The sequence below is a fragment of the Heteronotia binoei genome, chromosome 11, assembly GCF_032191835.1.
Source record: "Heteronotia binoei isolate CCM8104 ecotype False Entrance Well chromosome 11, APGP_CSIRO_Hbin_v1, whole genome shotgun sequence".
Classification (NCBI taxonomy): domain Eukaryota; kingdom Metazoa; phylum Chordata; class Lepidosauria; order Squamata; family Gekkonidae; genus Heteronotia; species Heteronotia binoei.
In genome coordinates, this window is record NC_083233.1 from 12762305 (window position 1) to 12784881 (window position 22577).

At 48.8% G+C, this 22577-nt stretch overlaps 1 protein-coding gene across 1 annotated transcript in view; it reads right to left on the reverse strand.

Moving 5' to 3' along the window:
- Window positions 1–20476: 20476 nt before the first annotated feature.
- Window positions 20477–22577, reverse strand: part of COL4A5 (collagen type IV alpha 5 chain) — a 232606-nt gene continuing 230505 nt past the window's right edge. The window contains exon 51 of the mRNA XM_060250114.1: window positions 20477–21720. Within this exon, the coding sequence (XP_060106097.1) occupies window positions 21639–21720 (82 nt within the window). The 3' untranslated portion in view covers window positions 20477–21638. The remainder of the gene's footprint in view (window positions 21721–22577) is intronic.

Here is a 22577-nt window from a genome sequence, read left to right on the forward strand (position 1 = left end):
CCCTGAAGAGTTGATGGGGGGGGGTGACCTTGGAGATCCGCAGGAAGCACTGCGAGGCTTGCCTGTCCGCCAGGGCTTTTGAATTGAAGAGAGAGTTGTGATTCTGTGCTTAGTTCTTGACGCGAAAACGTTTTTGACTGTTGCTATAAGCCGCCTTGAGCAACAAGGAAAGATTAGGATACCCGCGTTTTAACTACTAAATAAAATCTACAGCCTCTTGCAGGGCCCAAAGATGATGTTCAAGCATTTGATTGTTTATTGCTTATTATTTGGATTTCTGTCTCGCCTTCTTTGCAAGCGGGCTCAGGGGTGGATCACAACACAGAAACAGTTGAAAACCAGTGACACAATACTAAAACAAACAATTTAAAACAGTTGAAGAAGTAAAAGATGGCATATTTCATAAACATAAGCCTGTAAACTGAATAGAAGAAGATGATGTTGGATTTATATCCCGCCCTGTACTCTGAATCTCAGAGTCTCAGAGCAGCTCACAATCTCCTTTACTTCCCCTCCCCCCTCCAACAATAGACACCCTGTGCGGTGGGTGGGGCTGAGCGAGCTCTTACAGCGGCTGCCCTTTCAAGGACAACTACGAGAGCTATGGCTGACCCAAGGCCATTCCAGCAGCTGCAAGGGGAGGAGTGGGGAATCAAATCCCGTTCTCCCAGATGAGAGTCTGCACACTTAATCATTACACCAAACTGACTGAGTAGTCTGGGACTTTTCAGTTTAGAAAAGAGATGACTAAGAGGAGACATGATGGGGGCTTATAAAATTATGCATGGGGTAGAGAGAGTTAACAAACTCTCCCTCTCCCAAAATACTAGAACTCAAGGGCGTCCAATGAAGCTGACGGGCAGTAGGTTCAGGGTGGACAAAAGGAAATACTACATTACACAAAGTGATTAAAATGTGGAATTTGCTGCCAGAGGATGTTGTGATGGCCACAGGAGTAAAGCACTGTAAAAGGGGAGTCGATAGATTCAGGGAGGATAAGTCCATCAGTGCCTACTAGCCACCAGGGGGTCCAATTCTATCAGCCCCCAAAGAAGGTGACCCTATCCTTCATTATTTCCAAATGGAGAGAAGACGTTTAAAAGATGTGTGGTCCAGTGGCACCTTTAAGACCAACTGAGGTACCTTCTTCAGTTACCCACCTGGATCTACTAGACATGGGGTGATTAACATGTGGAATTCACTGCCACAGGAGGTGGCAGCGGCTGCAAGCATAGCCAGCTTCAAGAGGGGGTTAGATAAAAATATGGAGCAGAGGTCCATCAGTGGCTATTAGCCACAGTGTGTATATATATGTATATGTGTATGTATGTGTGACACAGAGTGTTGGACTGGATGGGTCATTGGCCTGCTCCAACATGGCTTCTCTTATGTTCTTATGTGACACAGAGTGTTGGAATGGATGGGCCATTGGCCTGATCCAACATGGCTTCTCTTATGTGACACAGAATGTTGGAATGGATGGGCCACTGGCCTGATCCAACTTGGCTTCTCTTATGTGACACAGAGTGTTGGACTGGAGTGGCCACTGGCCTGATCCAACATGGCTTCTCTTATGTCCTTATGTGACACAGAGTGCTGGACTGGATGGGCCATTGGCCTGATCCAACATGGCTTCTCTTATGTCCTTATGTGACACAGAGTGCTGGACTGGATGGGCCATTGGCCTGCTCCAACATGGCTTCTCTTATGTTCTTATGTGACACAGAGTGTTGGACTGGATGGGCCATTGGCCTGATCCAACATGGCTTCTCTTATGTCCTTATGTGACACAGAGTGTTGGACTGGAGGGGCCCCTGGCCTGCTCCAACATGGCTTCTCTTATGTTCTTACGTGACACAGAGTGTTGGACTGGAGGGGCCACTGGCCTGATCCAACATGGCTTCTCTTCTGTTCTTATGTGACACAGAGTGCTGGACTGGATGGGCCACTGGCCTGCTCCAACATGGCTTCTCTTCTGTTCTTATGTGGCACAGAGTGTTGGACTGGAGGGGCCACTGGCCTGCTCCAACATGGCTTCTCTTATGTCCTTATGTGACACAGAGTGCTGGACTGGAGGGGCCACTGGCCTGATCCAACATGGCTTCTCTTATGTCCTTATGTGACACAGAGTGCTGGACTGGATGGGCCATTGGCCTGCTCCAACATGGCTTCTCTTATGTTCTTATGTGACACAGAGTGTTGGAATGGATGGGCCATTGGCCTGATCCAACATGGCTTCTCTTATGTGACACAGAATGTTGGAATGGATGGGCCACTGGCCTGATCCAACTTGGCTTCTCTTATGTTCTTATGTGACACAGAGTGTTGGACTGGAGTGGCCACTGGCCTGATCCAACATGGCTTCTCTTATGTCCTTATGTGACACAGAGTGCTGGACTGGATGGGCCATTGGCCTGATCCAACATGGCTTCTCTTATGTCCTTATGTGACACAGAGTGCTGGACTGGATGGGCCATTGGCCTGCTCCAACATGGCTTCTCTTATGTTCTTATGTGACACAGAGTGTTGGAATGGATGGGCCATTGGCCTGATCCAACATGGCTTCTCTTATGTCCTTATGTGACACAGAGTGTTGGACTGGAGGGGCCCCTGGCCTGCTCCAACATGGCTTCTCTTATGTTCTTATGTGACACAGAGTGTTGGACTGGAGGGGCCACTGGCCTGCTCCAACATGGCTTCTCTTCTGTTCTTATGTGACACAGAGTTTTGGACTGGATGGGCCACTGGCCTGATCCAACATGGCTTCTCTTCTGTTCTTATGTGACACAGAGTGCTGGACTGGATGGGCCACTGGCCTGCTCCAACATGGCTTCTCTTCTGTTCTTATGTGACACAGAGTGTTGGACTGGAGGGGCCACTGGCCTGCTCCAACATGGCTTCTCTTATGTCCTTATGTGACACAGAGTGCTGGACTGGAGGGGCCACTGGCCTGATCCAACAGGGCTTCTCTTATGTCCTTATGTGACACAGAGTGTTGGACTGAAGGGGCCACTGGCCTGCTCCAACATGGCTTCTCTTATGTTCTTATGTGACACAGAGTGCTGTACTGGATGGGCCATTGGCCTGATCCAACATGGCTTCTCTTATGTCCTTATGTGACACAGAGTGTTGGACTGGAGGGGCCACTGGCCTGCTCCAACATGGCTTCTCTTATGTTCTTATGTGACACAGAGTGTTGGACTGGATGGGCCACTGGCCTGATCCAACATGGCTTCTCTTCTGTTCTTATGTGACACAGAGTGCTGGACTGGATGGGCCACTGGCCTGCTCCAACATGGCTTCTCTTCTGTTCTTATGTGACACAGAGTGTTGGACTGGAGGGGCCACTGGCCTGCTCCAACATGGCTTCTCTTATGTCCTTATGTGACACAGAGTGTTGGACTGGAGGGGCCACTGGCCTGATCCAACAGGGCTTCTCTTATGTCCTTATGTGACACAGAGTGCTGGACTGGAGGGGCCACTGGCCTGATCCAACATGGCTTCTCTTATGTCCTTATGTGACACAGAGTGCTGGACTGGATGGGCCACTGGCCTGATCCAACAGGGCTTCTCTTATGTCCTTATGTGACACAGAGTGTTGCACTGGAGGGGCCACTGGCCTGATCCAACATGCCTTCTCTTCTGTTCTTATGGTGACGGAGGGGAACCTCCACGTTCAGAGGCACGAAGCCTCTGAATCCCAGGGTCAGGAGGCAACATCATGGGAAGACCTCGGCCTAGGGTTGCCAATCCCCAGGTGGGGGCAGGTGATTCCCTGGTTTGGAGGCTGTCTCCCCGCTTCAGGCTCATCAAAAAGTGGGGGGGAGGGGGAGGGAAATGTCTTCTGGGCACTCTTATTCCAATTCCCATAGGGTATAATGGAGAATTGATCTACGAGTATCTGGGGCTCTGGGGAAGCTGTGTTTTGACGTAGAGGCACCAAATTTGCATCATAACATCCAGTGCCTCTCCCCAAAGTACTCTCCAAGTTGCAAAAGGATCGGACCAGGGGGTCCAATTCTATCAGCCCCCAAAGAAGGTGACCCTATCCTTCATTATTTCCAAATGGAGAGAAGACATTTAAAAGATGTGTGGTCCCTTTACATGTGATAGCCAGAGCTCCCTTTGGAGTTCAATTATGCTTGTCACAACCTTGCTCTCAGCTCCACCCCCAAAGTCTCCTGGCCCCACCCCCAAAGTCCCCAGAGACTTGTTGAATGAGACTAGGCAACCCTACCTCAGCCTCTATGCTCTGTGGTTGGCTACTTTCAGGAACTAGTTGGCCACTGTGTGAGACAAGATGCTGGACTAGAGAGACCACTGGCCTGATCCTGCAGGGCTCTTCTGAGGTTCTTCTGAAGCTCAGAGCTGCTCTGGTGCGCCTGCAGCCCACCCGGTGTGTTTCACGGGAAGGCCACAACTCTGATTAAAACCAGCAGCCTCACCCCGTCCCCCGACTCGGTTCCAGCTTTAACAGGAGCTGTTTCCTTCTGCGGCAAAAAAAAATCTGGTATCCCTGTGTCTCAGAAGCGATTAGCATTTTGTTGGGGGGTGGGGGAGGAATAAAAAGTCAATATTTTGGAAGCGGTAATGGGCATTTTTAAAAAATGCTCTTTGAGGCCAGATCGAAAGTGCTACTCGGTAAACTCTGGATGTAAAGGTGAGTTTTGCACCGGTTCTGTCGATTCAGGCCCTGAGGCTGCCTCCATTTCTTTCCCCTTGCGATTCCAGCACACCCACTGAGGAAGGGGAACGGCTGGGTGTTCTGCGTGCTTTCTGGGTGAAACAGATCGGGCCTGGCTGGCTCCCCTTGCGCTGGGCCTCATGTTATAGCAAGCAGCATATGTTGGGAAGGGAAGGGAAGAGTCACGCTGCTCGGCCCCAACAGAAACTCACGCCGGCAGTCAATAAACAAGGGCCATTCTCCAAGCCTGAATAACTGCTCCAGAGGCCTCTGTTGTGAAAGGGCTGGTTGGACCTGGTCTCCTCTGGTAAATGCTGGTGTCTCTCATAGCCTAGCTCAGAATCTATTGGGAGTTACAGCTTGGAAGTGGCCACAAGGCCTTCTAGTCTGCAGGGTTCCTGACCTGAGGATATGGCTGCCAATCCCCAGGTGGGGGCAGGGGACCCCCCAGTTTGGAGGCCCTCCCTCTGCTTCAGGGTCATCAGAAAGTGGAGGGGGGAGGGAAATGTCTGCTGGGCACTCCATTATTCCCCATGGAGACTAATTCCCATAGGGTATAATGGAGAATTGATCTGCAGGTATTGGGGGCTCTGGGGAGGCTGTTTTTTTCAGGTAGAGGCACCAAATTTTCAGCATAGCATCCAGTGCCTCTCCCTCAAATACCCTCCAAGTCCCAAAAGAAGATGCCCCTATCCGTTATTTCCAATGGAGGCATTTAAAAGGTGTGTGGTTCCCTTTAAATGTGATGGCCAGAACTCCCTTTAGAGTTCAATTATGCTTGTCACACCCTTGTCCCTGGCTCCACCCCCAAAGTCCCCAGTTATTTCTTGAATTGAACTTGGCAACCCTATTTGAGGTGAGGCTGCTGAGTTCCTGGAATAGCAGGGTCTCAGTGAATTACTCTCCGCGTTTCACAGCTAAGGAGGGTGCATCTGCCCATCAATCTCCAACTTTGATATATTTATGCCTCCTCTAGCAAAAGAAGTCCTGTTTGGCCTTTGGATCCAACCTACGATTAAAAGAGCAAGGGAAGGCGGACGGCTAGGGCCGGGAAGGCCTACGCTAGCCCGATCTTGACGGCACTTTCCACCATGAGAAGGAAGACTAATAATAGCGCTAGCTGATGGCACTGAAAAGTCCCAAACCAAACGGATGCCTGACATTTGATAGTCAAGGGCTCTTGGGAAGAAGGAATCTTCCATACATTTAAGCTAGAAGGCCAACAGGTGTGGTGCCCACTGCCCTGGGGTGGGGGCAAAGGTGTCTCTGAGAAAGTGCTTTTCCCCAGGTCATTTCAACCCCTTCCCCCCCAAACACACACTGAATGTTCTTTCAGCAGAGCTTCACAAGGTGACCTCATTTCCCAAGTAGGTTCATAGGGATGGCCTGCACCTGGGAAGAAAAGCTGCAGTGGGTTTGGGGCCGTTTTCCTTGTCAGGGAGCCTAATAGGAAATCTTCAGCATTTCAGACAGAAGGTCTGTTTTACAGGACGGCTGCTAACCTGCACAGCCACTCAGATCAGCAGTGGCCAATCAGAAGCCCTGCTGAGTAAAAGCCCCACCTGGCTCCTCCCACTTTCTAAAAACACTTAGGGAAGGGCCAGAAAGATGTTGGCAGGTACCCAAGAACGTCACGTTAAGGACCCCTGAGTGATGTGATCGTCAGTGATGTTTCCCTGGGGTTACCATCTTTTGAAGAAGAAGAAGAAGAAAAAGAAAGAGGACGTTTCCCTCCACTGACTACTTCAAACAACTGATCACGATGACAAATCTCACGTTAAATGCCCCGACTCTTTCAGCTGAAGCTTGCCTCCGCTGGGGGTCTAGAGGGCAAAACTGACTCAGCCCCCCAACTCTAAAAAAGGGACAGTTTCATCCATTTTTTTTAAAGGAATGCAAAAGAGAACGGCTACCAAGAAATGAGGACATCTGGCAACCCTGTTCCCTGAGCATCCCCATTACTAGCAGTGCAATGTGGAGCTATGAGGGAGTGTTGGGTTTCAGGTTCATCGCTTTCTCGTTTTACACAAGACGATGGTAGAGCCAAGAAGGCTTAGCCAGTGACCTGTGTGACCTGCGGGAGTGCCTCGACTCAGCCCTTCCTCAGAATGACTCTTCCATGACCCAGCAGTGGCTCCGTGCGAGATGCTTGTGGAGTTCCATGCTGGAAACTTTGATCTGGGAACACTCGCTGACGTGGAGCAGTTGGTTGCACTGCTGGACAACTGTGCTCAGGAGCTCCACTCTCTCTCCATCCTCCCACCACGTGGTTTTGCACTCTCTTTGGGTCACATCCAGGGCTGTTTTTTTGAGCAGGAACGCACAGGAATGCAGTTCCGGCTGACTTGGTGTGGCCTAATATGCAAATAGGTTCCTGCTGGGCTTTTCCTATCAAAAAAGCCCTGTGTGAAACAATGGTGATGTCAGGGGGTGTAGTCTAATATGCAAAAGCATTCCTGCCGGGCTTTTTCTACAAAGAAGTCCCGTGTGAAACAATGGTGCTGTCAGGGGGTGTGGTCTAATATGCAAATGAGTTCCCACTGGGCCTTTTCGGCAAAGAAGCCCTGTGTGAAACAATGTTGATGTCAGGGGGTATGGTCTAATATGCAAATGAGCCTTGCTGGGCTTTTCCTTTTCAAAAAGCCCTGTGTGAAACAATGTTGATGTCAGGGCGTGTAGTCTAATATGCAAATACGTTCCTGCTAGGCTTTTTCTACAAAGAAGTCCTGTGTGAAATAATGTTGATGTCAGGGTGTGTGGTCTAATATGCAAATGAGTTCCCACTGGGCCTTTTCTGTGAAGAAGCCCTGTGCAAAACAATGTTGATGTCAGGGGGTGTGGCCTAATATGCAAATAAGTCCCCGCTGGGCTTTTCCTACAAAAAAGCTCTGGTCATATCACTCACACTGGAAACTTGGTGACCAGGCCTTTATGTCAGACAGTAAAGTACAAAGGTCAGGCAAAAGGAGCCGGAATGAAAGAGGAGAGTCACCAACTTCCAGGTTGCACCTAGAGATCTCCCAGAATTACAGCTACCCTCTATAGTCGTCAGGGTCTGTGTATGTGGAAATGGAGATGTTGGAGAGTGCACTCCGTGGCCTTATGCTCTAGTGAAGTCCAGGACTTCCCTGAACTGGAGGTGGTAGCTCTATGAAGAACCCAGGATTTATCTGCACTGCTTATGGAGAAATGGAGAGGTGGAGTGGTAGTGGAGTGCAGGTGTTTATAAGAGAGAAAGAGAACAGCTGTTGTGTATGCCCCTTCACCTTAGGAAAGGATGTGCAAAATGTTGATGCATCAAATTGTGGCTTATTTGGAAAAACATGTGCAGGTGACTTCAGAAACCACAGGGTTTCATGTCTGTCCAGTGAAGGCCATGGCTCGTGCTCCTGTTGCGGCCCATAACCCCTTTGCTCCTTGCCAGAGCAGCGGCCTGTGCTGCTAAACATGTTACTCAGCAGCCAAAGAGCACCAAGAAGCACTTCAAGGCACACACACACACACACACACACCCAGCCACCTTTCCCTCTAAGCAAATGTCTAAAGCATCTGTTAGGAGCTACTCATCTGGCTTTTCCACATTGCTGAAAGCAAAGAAGCTACCATTAAATCACGCCGGGGTCTTTTACTTCTCCTCTTTCCCCACTATAATTAGCCCAAGACCTGTAAATACCAGTAACTTCCTTGAGCAACTTACAGCACAGCTAGGGTTGCCAACTCACAGGGTGTCTGTTGTGGGGGATGGAAGGCTGAATCAACCTTGATCCTGCTACCTGAACCCAACTTCTGCCGGAATCGAACTCAGGTCATGAGCAGAGAGTTCAGACCGCAGTACTGCAGCTTTGCCGACTCTGCACCACTGGGCTGATAATCATAGAACTAAAGGAAGTCCTTTATCACTGGAACCCAGTCTTTACAATACATTCACCGACAAGGTTCAGAACATGTCTGTAAGATTTCCATCCTCAACAGACCTGTAAGGTGGGTCAGGATTATTATTTCGAGAGTCAGTTTGGTGTAGTGGTTAAGTGTGTGGACTCTTACCTGGGAGAGCCGGGTTTGATTCCCCACTCCTCCACTTGCACCTGCTAGCATGGCCTCAGGTCAGCCATAGCTCTGGCAGAGCTGTCCTTGAAAGAGCAGCTGCTAGGCTTGCCAATCCCAGGTCCCAGCGGGGGTTCTTCCACTTTCCCAGGCTCCTTCCCACCTCCAGTCAGCTGGCCGGCGGGGGGAAGCCTTGCCCCCAGAGGAGCATGTGCCTTTCCACCTCTGGAGGCTTCAGCCTCCGATTGGAAAGGCTTCCTCTTGGGATGGTGTGTCTGTGTTACTTGGAAGACATTGGCAGCAACTTGTGAGTAGAGAGGCCAATCCCTCACTTCAGAGTCGCCAGAAATGGGAGGAGGGGGGAACATCTGCTGAGCACTTCATTGTTCCCTATGTGGAGATCGATTCTCATAGGGTATAATGGGGAATTGATCTGGAGGTTTCGGGGGCTCTGGGGGAGCTGTTTTTTGAGGTAGAGATACCAAATTTTCAGTATATTATCTAGTACCTCTCTCCAAAGTACCCCCCAAGTTTCAAAACGATTGGACCAGGGGGTCCAATTCTATGAGCCCCAAAAGAAGGTGCCCCTATCCTTCATTATTTCCTATGGAAGGAAGACATTTAAAAAGGTGTGCTGTCCCTTTAAATGTGATGGCCAGAACTCCCGTGGAGTTCAATTATGCTTGTCACACCCTTGTTCTTGGATCCACCTCCAATGTCTCCTGGCTCCACCCCCAAAGTGTCCTGGCTCCACCCCCAAAGTCCCCAGATATTTCTTGAATTGGACTCGGCAACCTAGCAGCTGCTGGGAGAACTCTCTCAGCCCCACCCACCTCACAGGGTGTCTGTTGTGGGGGAGGAAGGTAAAGGACATTGTAAACCGCTCTGAGACTCTGAGACTCAGAATATAGGGCCGGGGTATAAATCCAATATAATCTTCTTCTTCATATTCCCAGTGAGCAGAGCCTGAGATGGTTACATGTTTTCTATTATTATATCCTTCCTGTGGGGCTGCCCCAGCGAATTTGCAGATGAGAATATACTTGAACCTGGGACTTTGATCCATTTAGGGTTGCCAACTCCAGACTGGTAAACACCTGGACATCTGGGAGGGGAGGGAGCTCAGCAGGACTATGATGCCATAGAGTTCGCCCTCCAAATTGGCAGTGATGAGGAGGACTTCCAAGGAGAAAGAGGAAGGCCTAGGCCTGTGTTGCTGGTGTTGCACAGGAAGTGACACGGTCATGCCAGCAACATCCAGGTGATGCTCTGGTATTTGGGCAAAAACTCTATGGTGAAACTGGATTCTACCATAGAGCTTTTGCCCAGTGGCTGAGGTAGGCCTTGACAGTTGGGGACCCACCCCCTGTGCGGGTCTGGCAACCCTACTCCAAAGCTGTCATTTTCTCCAGGGAAACTGATCTCTGTAATCTGGAGGTCAGTTGTAACTCCAAGCCCTACCTGGAAGTTGGCAACCCAATCGTCCACTGCTCTCTTCAGTCCCCACTGCTCTCTTCAGTCCCCACTGCTCTCTTCAGTCTTTCTAAAGAAAAAGTTTGAATACTTTTAGTTCTAAAACCCTCTTTTGGTGTTTCAGGATTGTGGGCCATGCGTTGGGGCACATGGGTTTCGACAACCTCATGGCCTTCAAGGTCATCTTATGGCTTATTCCTGATCTTCCACTGTAAATCGGGAATGTGTTACACCGAAGGGGGAGGGGGGAGGAATGTGAGGCGTAATGAAACAAGTTTCCCCCCACGGCTCCTCTTGAAAGAGAGTTTCTTACAGCTCATGTGGTTCTGTGACTCATGCTGTTAGAATGCAGGCTAGGAAATACCATCCACTTTAAATAACAAAGTGTTTCTGTGTACACATTCAGTGGTGGGACTCCGCAGCGTTCCCTTGACCAGCTGCAGCTTGGTTTGGCCATTTCTGTTCTCTTGCAAGCATCCTCCAGTCTGCAAAAGGACGGAATTGTCTGTCTGTCTGCCTGCCTGCCTGCTGTCTGTCTGTCTGTCTGCCTGCCTGCCTGCCTGCCTCTATCTGTCTGTCTGTCTGTCTGTCTGTCTGTCTGTCTGTCTGTCTGTCTGTCTGTCTGTCTGTCTGTCTATCTATCTATCTATCTATCTATCTATCTATCTATCTATCTATCTATCTATCTGTCTGTCTGTCTGTCTGTCTGTCTGTCTGTCTGTCTGTCTGTCTGTCTGTCTGTCTGTCTGTCTGTCTGTCTGTCTGTCTGTCTGTCTGTCTGTCTGTCTGTCTATCTATCTATCTATCTATCTATCTATCTATCTGTCTGTCTGTCTGTCTGTCTGTCTGTCTGTCTGTCTGTCTGTCTGTCTGTCTGTCTGTCTGTCTGTCTTCAGGTAAGACAATTTTGTTGGGATTCCCCTTCCCCCTTGTTTTCAAAGTGAGTGTGTTCTCTCTGTTTGCTGCTGCTAGTTACAGGAGTTGCAAAAAGAATGGAAAAATCTCAAACACAGCAAGTCTTAAAAGCCATTACCTTCTATAATACCTTCTAAAATGTGGAAATATTTTGCAGATGTTGATCCTGGGAAACTTCAGCCACAACTTAATTATGCTGAGCAAACTCACAAGCCTTAGTCTGTGTAAACACACCCAAAACCAGGAGTCCACAATGGCTTGACCTCTCTGCTCTGGGGAGGGGCTGTGACTCAGTGAAAAAGCCTCTCTTTGGCATGCAGAAGGTCCCAGGTTCAGTTCCTGGCAGCTCCTGTTGAAAGGATCACGGGGTTGGCGATGTGAAAAACTTCAGCTGAGACCCTGGAGAACGGCTGCCAGTCAGATGTGAAAGGTCCCTGTTCCAGTTGCCATAGGGCTGCCAAGCTCTCGCTGGGGGCGGGGAATCTCCCGCCCTGGAGGACCCTAACCCTCTGGCAGGGAGCAGACCACCAGGGGGATCCCCGCCCCCGGCGTGATGATGTCACCCGGAAGTGACCATCATCATGCCGGGGACGCTCTAGGACTTACTCTAAAAACTCTATGGTACCATAGAGTTTTATCACAACTCCTAGAGCGTCCCTAGCATGGCGTCCCTGGCACGAAGACATCCCTTCCGGGTGACGTCACCATGCCGTGCACGCTTTACACATGCAAGGAGGGACTTGGCAACCCTAAGCTAGTTGTGCCAGAGCTTTTTGTTTTGCTTTGTACCACCACATTTACTGTTTCCATGTTCGCTATTGCACTAAAAACTACGACCCACTTGTTTGTTTTTGAGCACTGACAATAAACTTATCGTTGCTCTACTGCCTGGGTCCGCATGCCTCTTCAGGCACAGCTAAAAGGCGTTTGCCGAGAAGGAGGACGGGGGTGGGTGGATGCTCTGGGCCCTCCCAGGCAGACCCGTACCAAAGTGGTGGCAGCCAGCAGAGACCCTCCCTGGTTTTGGGACTCCAGTCCTCACTCCTGTGACACTCAGTGGGTAACTTAAGGACAGTCACACTCCACATACCTAGAAGAGTTGTGGTAAGGATAGAATGGGAAAAGGAGAGCCGTGAGGGGCCACCCTTGGAGAAAAGGCTGGATTTTTTAAAAAAGGAAGCTAGATAGCAAAGTGCGGCAGCAACGTCTCCCTCTCCCTCCTTGCTTTTTCACCCCATCGGATTTATTTATTTCCTGCCTTTCTCCCCAGTGAGGACCCAAAGTCCCATACATCGCTCACCTCTCTTCTCTTGTATCCCCACAACAACCCTGTGAGGTAGGTGAGGCTGAGAGAACGACTAGGCCCACGGTTATCCCATGAGCTTTCGTGGCAGCGGGGCAGGCCTCAAACCTGGAGAATCCCAGATCCTAGACCCGCTAACCACTCCACCACACCTTCTCTTGTGCCCCATTGCCTTACTAGAGAAGGGCCTGGAATTTGGAGGCCTGACATCCCAGTCCCCAGAGTGGTACAGCTGCTGTTGTCCCCATTCCTGGGGGAGGGGCCAAGGGGCAGCAGGTGCTCCAGGAGCTCTGCGGTATTGGTCTACAACTAGGACTGCCAAGTTCCTCCCAGAGGTGGGGGATCCCCTGGTCCAGTGGACCCCAACTCACCAGCAGAAAGGAGGCCGCTGGGGGATCCCTGCCCCCCCAAGGAGTCCCATTGCCATGCAGCGTGTGTGGCACCCGGAACTGATGTATCACACCAGGATGCTGTAGGAATGCACAGAAAGTTCTATGGTTTCATACGGGGATGCTCAAGCAATTGGGGGGGGGGGGGAACTCTACGGTACCATAGAGTTTCCCCCAAAATTGCCAGAGTGCCCCTATGTGAAACCAATAGAGTTTTCAGCAAATTCCTAGAGTGCCCTGTGTGACATGCCCAGTGCAATATGTCACTTCCGGGTACTGCACATGCTGCGCAGCAATGGGACTCTTTGGGGTGGGGGGCAGCTGCGGGGGACTTGGCAACCCTATCCCCAACACTGACCGATGATGTTCTGCGTTGCTCCTGCCCCTTTTCTGCTGCGCGACTATGTGACAGTAGAGTTGCCAATCTCCAGGTGAGAGCTGGAGATCTACCAGAATTATAACTGATCTCCAGAATACAGAGATCGATTCCTTGAGAGGAAATGGTGGCAGCTTTGCATGGTGGGCTCTATGGCTCTGTATCCCTCCAACACACTGGTACTTCTGTGTCCAAGTGCTGACTCGAAAGCCACGAAACTTCTCTTAGGAGAGGCCGTCCTTTCCAATGGTGCTGCGGGTGCTCCAATAACTTCTTGATGCTTCTGGGATGCCTCATTAAAGATTTGTGGAAGAATGCGGGCGAGTGGTGCTCAAATAAATTGAGCAAGTTTGTTTGCGCTGCAGATTTTCAAACTGCTGCTATTCAGATTAGGAAACTATTCCAAGGCCTCCATCAATATAAATATTGGGCAATGGATATTTGGTCTGAGTGTCAATGTTGTTGTTGTTCAGTCGCACAGTCGAGTCCAACTCTTTGACATGGACCAAGTCACGCCAGGCCCTCCTGTCTTCCACCATCCTCCGAAGTCTGCTGAAATTTGTGTTTGTTACATCAGTAACACTGTCCAGCCATCTCATCTTTTGCTGTTCCCTTCTTCTTTTGCCTTCTGTCTTTCCTAGCATCAGGATCTTTTCCAGGGAGTGCTCTCTTCTCATTTGGGGGCCAAAGTATTTGAGATTCAGCATCTGACCTTCCAGGGAACAGTCTGGGTTGATTTCCCTTAGGACTGACTGATTTGATCTTCTTGCAGTCCAAGGGACTCTCAAGATTCTTCTCCAGCACCACAGCTCAAAAGCATCTGTTCTTCTGCATTCGGCCTTCCTTATGGTCCAGCTCTCACAGCCATACATTACTACTGGAAATACCATCACTTTGACTATACAGACTTTTGTTGGCAGGGTGATGTCTCTACTTTTTATTATACTGCCCAGGTTCGCCATAGCTGTCCTCCCAAGGAGCAGACTGTCTTTTAATTTCATGGCTACAGTCACCATCTGCAGTGAACTTGGATACCAGAAATGTAAAGTCTGTTGCTACTGTGTCAATAGTGGCGTTCTAAAGGTAAACCTCTTGCACGATCTCCTTTGCAGCTGCTGCCATCGTGTGGCGCCTACTACTAATTGCACCTTCTTCAACTTTTCCAAAACCAAGAACAAAAATCTCCATAATACCTTTTATTGGATCAACCAGCTTAGCACAAAACACTGTGCGAGCTCTTCAGCTGGGCCAGGACGCTTCGTCAGAGGTGATGTTCTACCCCTCTGCCTTTTAAAGCCTTCCAACATCAAACTTGATGAAGAATCTGGAGGGGGGCTCAAAAGGAAAAGAAAGCGATGTGGGATGTATCTTGTGATTTTATCCTGGAAGGTGGATCATCTGGATAAAGTTTTTACGACGACCGTGGCAAAGCCAAAAGGAAAGGGAGACGGAGAAAGAAATCTTTCCATCTTCCAGAACAGGAGGGAATTTTAAGACTGTAAAAAACAGGCACCCTGGGTCACCTAGAAGTTTGACACATTTTATTTAGAGAGAGCCAGTTTGGTGTAGTTTGGCGTGGACTCTTATCTGGGAGGACCGGGTTTGATTCCCCCCTCCTCCACTTGCAGCTGCTGGAATGGCCTTGGGTCAGCCATAGCTCTGGCAGAGGTTGTCCTTGAAAGGGCAGCTGCTGGGAGAGCCCTCTCACCCCCACCCACCTCACAGGGTGTCTGTTGTGGGGGAGGAAGGGAAAGGAGATTGTGAGCTGCTCTGAGACTCTGCTTCAGAGAAAGGCGGGGTATCAATCTGCAGTCTTCTTCTCCTTCTATTCTGGCCTAAGCTTTCTGTGCCCTAACCAGGATAGCAGGGTCATCCCTGGCCTGTATTTGGATGGGAGACCACCAAGGAATACCAGGGCTGAGATGCAGAGGCAGGCAATGGCAAAGCACCTCTGATCAGCCCTTGTCTTGAAAACCCCATGGGGCTGCCCTTAGTCAACTGCAGCTTGATGGGAGGGGAAAGCTTTCCGTGGTCTGGCCACTGACCAGTTCAAGTTTCTAAACTAATGGCAAAATAAAATAATGAATAAAACAAACAAACAAACAGGATCTCAAGTGAAAGAAGCAATGAAGACAGTGTCACCAACAAATAATATTTTAGAACAAAAAATGATCAGATGTTCATTGCCTTTTTCTGAATAGATGATGACCCTTCTACAGTACAAGAGCCAAAGACTCAGCCACTAATGCAGTCAAACGGGCAGTTTTATCTGCAAATAAATACTGGGTAATTCTTTCCGGAGGGCCAGAGAGGTTAGAAATAACAGGATCAAGAAACTGTTGGCGAATCTTACAGAACAGCCCACTGACATCCGCAAAGCACACGGGCATCTCATTCGAGGAATACAGGTTGCGAAATGCCCCCCCCCCCCAAGATTCCCATGGGAAATTCATGTTAATTTTTTGATGAATTGGAAAATGAGCAGGAAAACAAAGATCCCATTCTGATCGTTCATTTTTACAACAGAAGCCAAAGGGGGAGGGGGGACACAAATTGGATAAGAAACTAATGAAAAATCTTTTTTTTTTTAATTGTCCATTAATAGCAGTGCAGTGGAGGCATTTTGCACTGAATACATTATGTGGAACAGCATGTAGAGTTCACCATAAGATCACAGGGAGGGAGGAAGAGCACAAGCAGTGGGGAGGGGGGGATTTCTGGAGATTTGAGAGGCGGAGCCTGGAGTGGGCGGGGTTTGGGGAGACGAGGAGCCTCAGTGTGGCATATTGTTGCCATGGTGTCCACCGTCCAAAGCAGCCATTTCCTCCCACTGACCTGTGTCTTCCGGAGACCAAGAACACATTTGAAGACAGGTCGGCACTGCTGGTGGGTTGCCACTAAATGGGTTTTTCCCCCACCTGTTTGAAATGTAGCAGGTCCAGTAGCAGAGTGACAGAATGTCTGGGCTTCTTCTCATGCCATTTGGATGCAAAATACCAATGCTATGAGAAAGTTCTTTCACTGAAACCAGGAGGAAACAAAACCAGGAATGGGGGGGAAATGGAAAATGAACTCATATAAAATAACCAAATTTAAGAAAAGAATACCAACAAAAAGGGCTTCAGAGAAATAAAATAAAAAGTTTCTCCCATACATATTCCTAAGTCACATTCCTGTCTCCTTTGCAGGCTCCAAAAGAGGGAGGGGGGGAAGTGGAGGCTATTTGGGGCCAGCTTCCCATGTCCCCGTGGCACAGAGTGTTAAAGCTGCAGTACTGCAGTCCTAAGCCCTGCTCACGACCTGAGTTCATTCCCAGCGGAAGCTGGTTTCAGGTAGCCAGCTCCAGGTCGACTCAGCCTTCCATCCTTCCAAGGTCGATCAAATGAGTCCCCAGCTTGCTAGGGGGAAAGTGTAGATGACTGGGGAAGGCAATGGCAAAACCACCCTGTAAAAAGTCTGCCGTGAAAACACTGTGAAAGCAACGTCACCCCAGAGTCAGAAACGACTGGTGCTTGCACAGGGGACCTTTCCTTTCTTTCCCCATGCCCTGGTGCAAAATGCTTTCAGAAGGCACAGGGCCATTTTAGTTATTTATACCTTTCTCACAGGGATTCAAGGGAGGGGCCATGGCTCGGTGGTAGAGCACCTGCTTGGAATGCAGAAGGTCCCATGTTCAGTCCTCAGTATCTCCAGCTAAAAGGACTGATAGGAGGTGATGTGAAAGACTTCTGTCTGCCTGAGAGCCTGCAGAGCACCTGCCAGTTTAGTAGACAATACTGACCTAGATGGACCACGGGCCTGATTCAGTAGAATGTTAGAAGTCAGAAAGAACTGAAGCAGAGTGTAACATGGCATCTTAAGTGATACAGAATTTACATAATAGGATCCTACTTAGAGGCTGCAGTCACACACACTAAATAATGCACTTTCAATCCACTTTCCAACTGGATTTTGCCAGTTCGTGCAGCAAAACCCAGTTGGAAAGTGCATTATTCAGCATGCGTTAGCACAACCTGTGCAATAAGCTATACTCAGCAGCAGGCCTCATTTTGAGCAGGAGCTGACAGGAGTGGAGCTCTGGAACGTCTTGAGACAGTTTGGTGTGGTGGGGAAGTGTGCAGACTCTTATCTGGGACAACCGGGTTTGATTCCCCACTTCTCCACTTGCAGCTGCTGGAATAGCCTTAGGGTTAGCCATCGCAGGAGTTGCCCTTGAAAGGGCAGCTGCTGGGAGAGCCCTCTCAGCCTCACTCACCTCACAGGGTGTCTGTTGTGAGGGGAGAAGATATAGGAGATTGTAAGCCGCTCTGAGACTCTGATTCTGAGAAGAGTGGGGTATAAATCTCCAGTCTTCTTCTTCTTAAGTTTTATTGTGCTCTTTCTTTCTTACCTTCTCCCCCAAATACTTGTTTCTGGGCTCCATGTTCAAACCCCCCTGGGAGAATTGTGCTGAACTTGTAAGATTTGACAAACTTTCTAATATTTTTGCCACACAAACACAAAAAGGGAAAATAACCAAAACACATAAAGCAGACAGATGAAATTCTTCATCATGGCACTGTGGCCACCTAGGAGAAAGTCATTTCAAAAGTTATGATGGGAGTCAGGTTTTATTATGACCGTTCTAATTCAAGAAGCATTTGAAGGCAGATGCTGAGCTGATAGAATTGAGTACCCCTTCCGGGGATGTCAGGGGTGTGTGGCATATGCAAATGAGTTGTGCTGATGAGCTCCGGCACCTCTTTTCCTACAAAATGACCCCTGCTCAGCAGTAGAGACCACAGTCCCAATCATTTCTCCAAGTAAATTTGTGAACATTATGCCTTATGACCTGTGCAGAAAAGAGCTTTCAAATAGTTCCATTTTGCATGGTTTGCAAAAGGCTAGGGAAGTGGGAGCTTTCCTGACCTCCTCAGGCGGGCCCTCCCACAGGGTGGGAGCCACAACGGAGAAGGCACTGTATGCGGGCAGTTGCTGATTCTGCCCATTGGATGAGTGGAGCGCTGGCAATTAAAACTGACGTATGAACAGCAGGCCTGGCGCTATGGGTTCTGGCGCCCCTAGGCCGAGGCCCGTTCCCCCCCGTCTCTTGCTACACATGCAAAGCAGCCATTTCCAGAAGTGATGTCATCATGGTGCATGTGGTACATGCCAGCACTCAGTCTGGCCCTCCCCTGCTTCAAAGGGAGCTGGCTGGCTCCCTTTGAAGCAGGGGCGGGCCAATCTGAGCACTGGTGGGAAGCATCTTCGGGCACGGGGAGAGGGGGCACCTCATGGCACCCCTAGGCCAAGTGGTGCCTGAGGTGGCCGCCTTCTTGGCCTACTCCCACGCTCCAGCCCTGATGAATCGTTGCAGTGCCAGGGGTCTTTTGCTGGTTCAGACCACTGTTGCTCTAAACCGCTTACCCTGACGAGCCACATCTCCAGGGCCTGCGGTTGCTACCCAAGATGCTCTGCCACCGAGCCAGGGTCCCTCCCCCAGTCCTCAGACCAGTCCCTGGTTAAAGAAGCTGGTTTAGCCAAGGAGCCCAACAGTGGCTTGAGGATGGGGGCATTTATATAGTTAGCAATGAATAGGTTCTGTTCCTTGCTGAAGTCAGTATTGCCTTCGAACAAAGCAGAAGACAAGTGCCCCTTTAAGACCAACTACGTTTGATTCAGAATGTAAGCTTTTGTATGCTCTTAAGCAGATTTCATCAGGCAAAATGGGAATGGACGCCGCAATTCTTAATATAAGTGGGCAGTGTGGAATCATGGGAATGTTTTCAGCAGATTAAAAGAATCACAAATAGGGATCTGTGTTTGTTAGTGTTAGGACAAAGCAGGGCTGAAACAACACTGGAGGGGGATAAAAAGCAGACTGCTGTCGTAGGTGCGAAGTGCCATAAAGCTAGGTGACATTCTGGCTTTGTTAGTTTAAATAGAGGGCATGGTTTCTCAAGAGATTATAGCATCCATTATAGTTTGCCATTAATCTGCTAAAAACATTCCCATGATTCCACACTGCCCACTTATATTAAGAATTGCTGCGTCCATTCCCATTTTGTCTGATGAAGTCTGCTTAAGAGCATACGAAAGCTTGCATTCTGAATAAAACTTAGTTGGTCTCAAAGGTGCACTTGTCTAGTGCTTTGTCTAGTGCTGGGAACAGCCGCCCTGAGCCTAGTTGGCGGGGGAGGGCGGGATACAAATAAAATTTTACTTACTTACTTACTTCTATTGCTTCAGACAACATGGCTGCCTACTGGGATCTATCAGTATTACCTTGTTAGGCTAAGACTGACTGCTAGTCTACCCATCAAGGATAATTTAGGACTGTGGGCCTTCAGACCTTCCTAAAAGATCTGGACTACGCTCTTGAACCCGCACATGCAACTGTTATATATTGAATCAGACCAGGAAGTGGCCAAATTGCAGCTCAAGAGCCACATGTGGCTCTTTCACACATATTGTGTGGCTCCTGAAGTCCCCACCACCCCATCGACCAGCTTGCAGAAGGCATCTCTTTAAATCACTTAGCCAAGCCAGCCAATTACTTGGAGAATGCATTTAAGGTTGCTTTGTTTCTCTCTCTCCCTATCTATTCGCCTTCCTTCCTTCCAACATCTGATGTCTTTTCTATGTGCCTCCTATGTTAAGCAAGTTTGGCCATCCCTCAATCAGACCATTCCTCTATCATTATCGTCTACTCAGCCTGGCAGCTGCTCTCCAGGGTCTCAGGAAGAGGTCTTTCACGTCACCTACTGTCTGGTCCTTTATAACCAGACATGACAGGGACTGAACCTGTGACCTTCTGCATGCAAAGCAAAGGCTCTTCCACTGAGCCACAGAAGGCTTTTGTGGAAGTCTCAGCCTGTTTGTTAAGGCAGGGATCTTGGGTCTAGACAGCATCTAGAGAGGTCAGGAAATTGAGCCGAGGATTATATAGGGAAAAAAATCTTCACCCTATCTGGGAACACAGAATGTCCACCCTCCACATACTTACGTGTGACTCTCTTCCTTGAGGACCTATCCTGGCCAAAAGTAGGTCCAGCTTGACCCTGACCCTCACACCTATGCAGAGTTCCAGGGCTTTTTTTGTAGCAGGAACTCCTTTGCATATTGGGCCACACACCCCCTGATGTAGCCAATCCTCATGGAGCTTACAGTAGACCCTGTACTAAAAGCCCTGTAAGCTCTTCAGTTATCATAACAGACACAAGAAGTACATTTTTTATTCATTAGGAAAAAGATGGCTGATGTGGAAATCTGCTACACAGAAAAATGCTGCCATCAAAAAAAAAAAGCTCAGATTTTCACCAGTTTTCACTTTATTTCAGTCAAAAGGATTTTCAAAGTGTACAGCTATTTCTGAATAAAATACTTTGATATCATTTCTGGACAAAAAAGTGGATTTTATGTGGTTGTGTGAGTTCCTATCTATGATGTTTGTGTCATCTGCATTGTTTTCTTTTTCCACAGGGTATATTCTGAACCAACAGAGTTATTAGGATATGAATGATTATGACTTTTTGTCTTTCTTATAAAAGAATCTAGGATACTGTTGAGCATTTCAAATATTTCACAGAATATGCAAAAATAAAACCTTTCAAAAAACGTTTTTGGTTTTTCTGAAGAACAAAATAAAACCATCCGTTGCATGGCACACAATATAGACATTAACAACCCGCCTCCAAAGGCATCCTGGGACGCTTTCCAAATACATCGTGACGGGGACTTGGGGGCAGAAAACAAAACTTTAAAAATCTGGCAGCAGTGCGTCGAAAGTGAGGGGGATTTTACCACTGCCTGTTGGCCAGACAATCTTGCCGCCTACTGTAAGTGGTACTTTATGCTTTTATATATATATATTTATATATATATTTATTTATATATAGTTTTTTTTTTCCTTCGTGAAGACAGTGATTCTTAAGGCTGGTTTGTGTCTAAAATGACTGAGAAGTCAAAAACTAAAAAAAAAAAATGTGTTTACACAATATACACATTTCATTACTTACAGAGAAAAAAAAAACAAGCTTAAACATTTCATATTAAAAACCGGGGGACACAGTAGGAGTTAGTAGCACCATGAAGAAAGGGGTCGCTGCACGGTCGCCACATCGTCTGAATCCTCACAGTGCGTCGCGGCTTCTTTTTCTCGTGGTTTTCTTTTACAAGCGCCCCTCGGGGGCACAGGCAGGGCGAGAGATGTGGCAACTTCACCTTCTGATCCGTCGTGGCCCTTGAGCGTCTCCAACACTACCGAGGGGGTCAAGTTCCCCGGACAATGAGGCACCAGAAGACGGCTGTCGGGATGGCACTTGGGAGAGGTTCACCGGAATCTGCATTGTCTGGGTTGTTCTCAGTTCTAGTTTGTTTTCACTTCTGCACCAATAGCACCATGGTTATAGCGGAAGGACAGTGCACCAAAACATTTAGAGAGAGTTCTCGGTGGTTTCAAAAGCCTCCGAGGCATTACGTCCTCTTCATACAGACTTGGCATCGGCTAATACGCGTCCTCAGGTCGCCGGCCTTCAGTGTTTCCGACTGAGGTTTACTGGACAACGGAAACAAAGAAATGGGCGATTGGGGAAAGAGGTAAAACAAAATAGGAGTCAAGTTGTACCTTTAAGAGCAACTTAATTTTATTTGTGCGCTCTCTAAGCACACTTCATCAGACGAGGAATCAGGCACAGCGAGCAAAGCCACACGTAGCTGGTAGTCAGTGGCTCAGAATGCAAACCGGTACAAATCTAAGATCCAATGACAGTAAAGTAAAGTTATCTGGTAGGGAGTGCTTTAGAATGCAAAATGGTACAAATTTAAGATTCAATGACAGTAAAGAGGGTAAGAGAGAAGGGAGGGAACTAGGTCCTGAATTCAGCAGGAACTCACAGGAGCACAGCTCCTGAACCTTTCTGATGGCCCCCCTCCTCCTCCCCACCTTGTCCACTGAATAGTAGTGCAGCTGAATAACAATCCCTGGATTAGGAGAGCAGGCAGCCAGCCAGCCAGTCACCAGGGACTTTGCCACATCCCCCAGCAGCCCTCATTAACCCCTGGAGAAGCCCACGTCCCACCCTTTCTCCACTTCTTATGTGATTTTGGGCACTGGGCGGCTTGCTGGCCTTTGGACTGGGGGGGCGGCGACCAAGGAGAGCCCCAGGTGAGCGAGGCCTGTTTGGGTTGGCTGGATTTCCTTTCTTGCTTAGGGTTCCTTTTGGTTGGGGGGGGCATATGCTGATGAGTGATGCTAATGAGCTCCACCACCTATTTTTCTACAAAGCGACCCTTGGAGAGAGCACAGGCTTTGCATTGAGGAGGTGTCAGGTGCAGCACCTCCAGTTGCCACCAGGCGGCAGCAGGTGGAAAAGATGTCCTCGGTCTGAGACCCTGGAGAGCTACTGCGGCCAG